The 7,777-nt window shown below is 39.8% G+C and overlaps 1 protein-coding gene across 2 annotated transcripts in view; it reads left to right on the top strand.

Annotated features, from left to right (window-relative positions):
- The first annotated feature begins 2,959 nt into the window (after positions 1–2,959).
- Positions 2,960–7,777, top strand: part of ankrd13b (ankyrin repeat domain 13B) — a 35,396-nt gene continuing 30,578 nt past the window's right edge. For both annotated transcript variants that reach the window (XM_036562914.1, XM_036562907.1), the window contains exon 1: positions 2,960–3,455. In XM_036562914.1, coding sequence (XP_036418807.1) covers positions 3,348–3,455 — 108 coding nt within the window. In that variant the 5' untranslated portion in view covers positions 2,960–3,347. The remainder of the gene's footprint in view (positions 3,456–7,777) is intronic.

Here is a 7,777-nt window from a genome sequence, read left to right as displayed (position 1 = left end):
TCAGATGTAAACTGTAAAAAAAATGTGACTGACGACAGATAGAGCCTTGACATACTTGGTGGCTACTTGATCTTTACTCTATTTGTGGTTTCTTCTATTTCACTAGAAGAAAATGAGAGCCTCATTAAGCCTCAGTAGAAGTTAAGCCATTATTTTGACACATAGTTTCAACACATTTAATAGATCCTCACATGAAAATATTAATACTTGGTTGTAAGTTGATTTATTATTTCACTCACAGTCATTTTCTGTACCAACTTGTTTATACTGTTAACAACTAAAGTTGAAATCAGATGAAAAAACACCACATGTGTAGTTTTAATTTGGACAAACTTTTAACAGAAATCATATGTCAGTTTTATACTTTTATTCACAATTACATTTGGATTGTTAAAGTTCAGTAGTCCCTTATGACCAACAGACAGATTTAATATGATAAATAAAGTGATATAAAACTCACTTTTTGGCCATATAGGTATATCAGTTTAAATATAATCTGATGATGGCTCACAAAGGCTCAGAGAGCACATGGACTAAATGAAATTTCAGACATGGACATAAATAGGTTAATGGTTTTACTTTTACTGTAGAAATCACAAAGGATTTCCCTTTTTATGTGCTCAAGAAGACTTTTAAAATGATTAGGATATCAGCCTTAGTAATACTTGCCATTACTAGTTACTTGGAAACCTGAGTAATGGAGTTATTTTTGGAAAACCAGAATCACAAGCTAAAATATTTCTAAGTTGACTCAGCGACATTATTGAAAATAATCTGTACAGACAAAATTAAAGCAAAACATATTTTGTGAGAAAAACAGTCTGAGACTGATCACAGTGTGCTCCACTAGTGCACATTTACACCTCTTTCTGTGAACTGTGTAAAAAACAAGGTTTACATTAAATAACATTCATTTCATGTTTAGATGATTGTATAAGACTTCCTTGTTTATCTGTTTCCAGTTAAGAAGTTTAGAATCCCTGAAAGTCTCTGCAGAGTTTGTTACTGTTTAATTAAGTTTATATTTAAAAAATGGTTACTCAATTAGTAATGTACTTTTAGCGACAATCTTACTATCTATCAGCTTACGTTAATAGATGTCAACCTCTACAGACAGGAAACATGACATTCACAGCCTTTAAGTTGTGTAAGTTAACTGATGGTACATTTCTAACATTAAAATCATTAGCAACAACAGCAATTTGTCCAGTGCTGATTTTCTTTACTGTTGTATATTCCTCTGGTAATCATGCTAATTACTTCATAATCACACATTCATTTTAAATTTATTTTACAGTTAAAGCTAAATATCTCTTTATCTATTTACACGACAGAAGAGCTTCATTCTCCACCCGCAATCTGATCAGATCACTGTTTGGGCCATTAAAGGGGCGGTAAGTGATTTTAATCCCATACACTTTTTATCAAATTCAGCAATTATCTCTTCCTCCTTTTACTCTGCCTGTTCATGCTGGTCAGTGCTTCATGCAGTTTAGGGAAAGTGAAGGTTTTTATGTGTGTGTCCTGAATTCAAAAAGTGGTGAGGTGTCTCCCCAGTACTTTGAAAAGTGGTGGGGCAAATGCCTCCTCACCATTGTGGCTCCAGGCGGCCCTGAACGGGACAATTTGAACAAGAAGTTGGCGAAAAAGAAGCTGACTTCAGCTTCATCGAGAGCTGAAAGGCATGAAAAGGGATGAGGAGGTTGCTCTGTTTCTGCTTTATGCTTGACATGTGGGTGACATTAACTTATTTTTGCTGTCTCACAGAACCATTAGGTCAGTATTGTTTTGTCCCGTTTGCTAATGTTTGTGATCACAAGTGGTTAGCTTTGCAGCAGCAATTTTGCTAAGCCACAACCCAGCTAACGTTAGTTACATTACCTGCTGTGTTGCTGTTCGCTCATAATGTCATGATGTTTGTCTGTACAACATTTGTGAAGGGTTTTGTCAATGAAGACGTAAAAAACAAGTTTGCTAACCCAGTGTTGTTCGCCTTGGCAATGCATTTCCATGAATTTGGGGGACAGAGCTTCTGAAGGGGGCGGGGGGTGTTAAAAGGGTTAAGTTTTAAAAAACAAAAGCACAACAGAATTTTTGTCCAGAGTTTATAGGAACCTGTATTTCCTCTTAAAGTGCAATAAAACAAGCTATATTTTACAAGGGTAAACCATAAAGGATGACACCTGTTAACTAAAGCAGCTGATAGGCCCTCGCAATAAAACACATGCAACAAATTTAACGTTTAATAAAGAACCGCCATTTTATTCTAAAACAAAGAAAATAGTCAACACAGTACCTGTTTAGCTAGGATTAAGTAGTTAGTCAGCTGCTCCCTCAGGGTGGAGTTAAGCTGGGAAAAGCTGCTCTGCTTTTTGATTGGTGAATCTTTTAAAGTTAACAGGGCTTTCTCATAATTGGTTTATGAGCTGATATGCTCACAATTTATTTTTACTGCAACAAACACAAGTTAATAAAGTATATTTAAAATAAAAAATAAAGATAAAAGTATAGAAATAAATGTAAAAGTACTATGTTTTAATTGTACTCCCAACATTACCGTTGCAGGTAAAAATGTACTCAAGTAAGTAACGAGAATAAATATAATTGGTTAATTTACACCTCTGAATAGACATGGCAACCCCTCGGTTTCTGTTATTACCATTGAATAAAAATCTGTAAGTATGTAAGTTTCTCTACAGTTCACATCAAAACACCCTGAATGACTTTGTTAACAACTCAACGACTTAATTCTGCAGAAATGGTCAGATGGATGGATTTCCCCTTTAAAGTGATTAGCGCCTGTTATGATGCTCAGATATGAAGAACGGTTTCGCCCAATAGGCAATCTGCCCTATTTGAATACGCACAGTGGTGCAGGGCGCAGAGAGAGAGAGAGAGAGAGAGAGAGAGAGAGAGAGAGAGAGAGAGAGAGAGAGAGAGAGAGAGAGAGAGAGAGAGAGAGAGAGAGAGAGAGAGAGAGAGAGAGAGAGAGAGACCATCGCATGATCATTGGAAGGAGAGAGAGAGTCTTCGCTCATAGGCGGTGATTTTTCCCCTATTTTTCGCAGGGAAAGTGACAGGCTGCGTGCAGAGGGAGAGAGAGAGAAAGATAGAGCGAGAGACCACGCAGATGGCGTTGGCTCTGAGTTAAGCTGACAAACCAGGTCCAGTTTTTAGACATTTCGCGTATTTGGACTTTACTATGAGGAGGCTGTGCTGCTTACGGGAGGGGGAAAAAATTCCCTTAACAGGAGCGCTGGCAATAAAATAGCCCGTCGCCTCTCAAAGTAGCTTAAAGAAAAGGGACGAAAACGAACGGAAGAGCAGCAAACTATGCGCCGAGGATCATGATTTCTGCCAAGAAAACTCCGGAGAAGAGTCGCTACCGCCTCCATTACCTCGTCTGGCACAACAAACACCGGCAGCTGGAGAAGGAGCTCTCGGCCAGCGAGCAGGTGAGGGGGCTGGTGGGGGAGAGAGCTACGGGGAGTGGGCCATGGCCGCCGGGCTAATCTCTCGTATAGGTGTGCCACAGAGTTAGCTAGCCTACTGGACGGTTAGTTCGCCTCGCTAAAACACCACTGTCCAACTGTCTGTCATGTTATTCGGTATAAAGCTACACAAAATGACTGGTTATAGCACAACATGGCTTCAGTGATCGACTGCTGACCGTTATTTTTGAAATAAGGCTCCGTCCAAAACCACATACTAGTCTGCTATACATATAATACTAATGAATGCACTTCTAACGGCGGTATGCTATTTTTGACACTCAGTGCTCAGTGTGGTAGTGTGCGGTTTTGGACGCAGCCCTAGTTCATCCTGAGTGCTGCACTGTCTTCAGTAGCCTTCACTCCTGTCTTTTTTTCTCAACCGTCAACTTATTAACCGTCATTAGCTTCTGAAGCGTTCAAAAAGAGTATATAAATGGCTGTGGAGATCTCGTACACCTTGTCTCTGCACTAAGGTTCAGCGTCTGACATTTTACTGCAGCTGTCAGACGCCGAATATTTGCCTAATTATGAAAATGATGTGAATTAGAGATGTATGAGAGAGAGAGAAAGAGAAAGACAGGGGACAATGGCTGCTTGAGTGATGCTTCATCAACCCCCGTTTTCCACTCATGCACCAGCACATCTTAACACATTCATCAGAGGGTCTGTCAGTAAAAGGTGGGTTTGTCATTCTCATGAGCCTTGTTCATATGCTCATTTAGCACGCAAAGAATCGTCACTCGGCTTGTCATTAACCTGCAGTGTGCAGTTGTCAATGAAAGCACACAGTTTGTAAAATGAAAGAGCATAAGTGTGACTGATGAAGCAATAAAGAAGATGACAGTAGACAGGCAGATGGAGGATGAGAGATAAAAAAAAACAGCCTCCAGCATGGAACTGTCTTCTATTTAGATTCTGTAATCTTCTTATCACATCACCTGATATACTCACTAAAGATTAGAATATGGAAGAGAGCGTAGATGAACAAAGCTTTGCATGTTAGATAATGTGTGCTTCATCCTGTGGGTGGAGGAAGAGTAAGATACCATGTTGAATAGTGTGTATTATTTGATTTTTACACATTTGCGTTGGTGTATAATTTTCTCTGAGATGTTCTGAGAAGCCACGGTGATGAGTTTTAATTTGTGCACTCACTGTAAATTATATTAGTGACAGAGGTTGAATGATACCACTTTTTCTTTTCAGATACCGATATTGAAACCCTGAGTATCTGCCAATACCAATAGTTTTCCAATATTTTTCTTCAAAAACTCCTACGCTTTAAAATGAACTCTGTTTCACTTGGTATGAGCATCTAAAAGTGGGCTATTGTGCTCAAACTACTCAGTCACTCTATACTACCCCTCAGGAAGAAATACACAACATCGCATCATACAATGTGAGTGTGGGTTATTTTATGATACATTTGTTACAGGACGGGATCACATTCATTTTTCACCTCTGATATCTGATTCAAAATTTTCTGCTGATATTGAGCCAGTACCACCCATCAGTACTGATATGCCATCTCTAAATAGTACACATGCAGCATTAGCCATACATTGGTGTGCATACAGTTGTTGTTGGAACTTAACCTTATATCTCCATATTTGTCATTTTTTATTTTTTAACATTATTTAAAAACACCAGCTTCCCTTTACATTGGGTAAAAATATCTTGGTGAATGGACCAATAAAATTACTTGGAATAAAATATTTTAACATTACCTTGCATTAAAACTTCTTGTGAAGTTACAAATTTGGAGATGAAAGTTTTTGTTCAAACAGTGACAATTTATGACTACATTAGTGCACATATTACTGGTCACAGCGATATGTTATTACACATGTTAGTCTAATACTCATGTACAGCTGGTCACCAGCCATGAAACAAAATCCTTGTAAAATAATTGTTGCACTTCTGATTTAAGTTGCTTTGGTACACTAAAGGCTTTTGTGTGGTGTGGATCCCACACACTAATCCTCAACTCCTGCATCCATCACTGAACGTAGTGCAGTTTTATGGTCCTGGTCACTAGCTATAATTCAAGAGGTAACCCTGCTGATTATTGCTGTGATACAATGCACTCGTGCTTTATCTGATTTACTGGCTGCTGACAGCATAATCTGGTCACGGTTGGCATCAAATGCAGGCTCAGGAGATTAAGGTACACTTATGGTGCAGAGTGACAATAAGTCGAGATCATCTTCAGGGCTGGGACACGGTGTGGGGTGTGAATGTGTGTAGGGTGGTCAGAACTAGAGCTGGGTAATATTGTTAAATTCGATATCAAATTATTTTCTGTTTTGTAAATGTTAACCAGACAGAAAGGATATTTCCAGAAAAAATCCTTTTTTTAATGTATTTTAATTGTTTTCACCTCCGCAAATGACATACATTACAGTTAGCTGTGAGTTCCTGGATACCATGAGTAAAGCACACAAAATAAAACAAAAGCCCTAAAACTAAACCACTCTGCAACAGGGACAGGCTATTTTATCACTGTACGTCAGTACACCGGTATAGACGACATATCACGCTGCACTAGTCAAAACTATCATGATGGTTTCTTCTCAGAAGTTTAGAAAAGAAGGCCTGCTGCTATGCAGTTTGACTAAGACAAAGGTAGTGCAGCAACACACAGGATTACGTGACCGGTGTTGGGTGTCAGAAAAAGAACAGAGGGGGCAAAAACACGAGCCAGAAGGGAGGAGGAGGAGGAGGGGGGAGGACATGAATTGCAAAGAGATGAATTTGAGGGTAGGGGAGGAAAATAAGTCAGCGAGAGAGCTAAATTTGCAGTTTGCCTTGACAGTGCCATAAAAGCAAAGCAGAGAGATGGAGCAGACAGCTGACAGTCTGGAGGAGAGAAGAAGGAAATAGAGGATGGATTAGAAAACAGCACAGGGTGGAAAACAGGCAGGAGCTGCAGAGGAGAGGGAAGAATTGTGTAATATATCCACTACAACAGAATCACAGTTATTAAAAACAGGAAGAAAAAAAACTGCACCCAGAAGCATGTGTTCTAAGAAAAGAAAGGGTTAGAATCATGCTCATGTGAAGTCAGCAGCAGCTTGAATACCTTTGTCTGCACTCAGGCTCATTTCTCATGTGTCTTCCAAAAGGCTTAGATGCTTTTGCTCGTATCTGTCCAGTAGGAGTTTATTTCATCCCACTCTTCTCCTCAGGCCTCCATCACTCCGACTGTTCTCCTCCACACTACTACTGCATCATGAAACCCAACACTAATTGCAGAATGTTGTCACTAGGGATGAGGATGAGGCCTGGGAGAGAGTAGCCTGAGATTTAGTTAACTTACTGAAAGCTTTTAACAGACAGGGTGGGATGAGAGAGACAGCAGCTGCCGGAGCTCAAAGATTGAAAAGATGTCTGCACAGACCAGCCTGCAATATGTTGTGACTGTGTGGGTCACTGATTTGGAAATGAGGAAATGAAAGGTACTTTGAGGATCATATCTGATTTCATTACGGCTTATGGTCTGAATTTGCCAACAGTGGAAGAACAGACACAAAAACACAAGCATTAACACACGCGCACATACACGCACACACTCTAAAGAAGCTCTCCAAAACCTGTCAACTGTTAACGCTTTGAAGATGAGCTTGTGACCTACACCACAATTTGACTTAATGGAGCCCTGACATTTGCTACATGGCATCACACACCGCTTCCTGATAAGCAGTTCAACATCAGTCATCATGGTATTTTGTGTTACCAATAAACAAGTTCCCCTATTCTAATTTGACTATGCAAAAAGCACACAGAGCTTGTGCGTTGTTCTACAGTGTCCTGGAATGAGCTGAGCCTTTTCCCACTTTGGTTTCCAGCACTTCCCTAGTGCCTTATCTCTGCTCCACAGCTCTGGGCAACACACTAGGCTGAAAAGAGCATAGATGACATCATCTGAATGCTGGGAAATGGAGAGTGGCTGGACATGCAGGACGGAGACTGAAAACATGCTCTAACCATATAGGGCCAGTTTCTCAGACCCAAATTAGGCCAACGCACTGACTAAAATGAATCTTTCTCAAAGGAGATTCACCATTGGCATGGCAGTTCATGTTTAAAGCAGCTTGTTTTTCCATCATAGTCAATTCTCTAGTTTCTATCCCATTTTGTACCTTATATGAACCCAAATGCAAACTCCAGTGACTACAAACAACCCTGCACATTTACAGCCCTTTATGCATTTACAATTAAGGTGAACCATGGAACATCTGAGCGGTTAGATTCACCTGTCATTCATTTGTACCAATACTTAT

The sequence above is a fragment of the Colossoma macropomum genome, unplaced genomic scaffold (assembly GCF_904425465.1).
Source record: "Colossoma macropomum unplaced genomic scaffold, Colossoma_macropomum, whole genome shotgun sequence".
NCBI classification, from domain to species: Eukaryota; Metazoa; Chordata; class Actinopteri; order Characiformes; family Serrasalmidae; genus Colossoma; species Colossoma macropomum.
The sequence above is the reverse complement of the archived record's forward strand: the minus strand, read 5'-3'. Positions and strand labels throughout refer to the sequence as shown.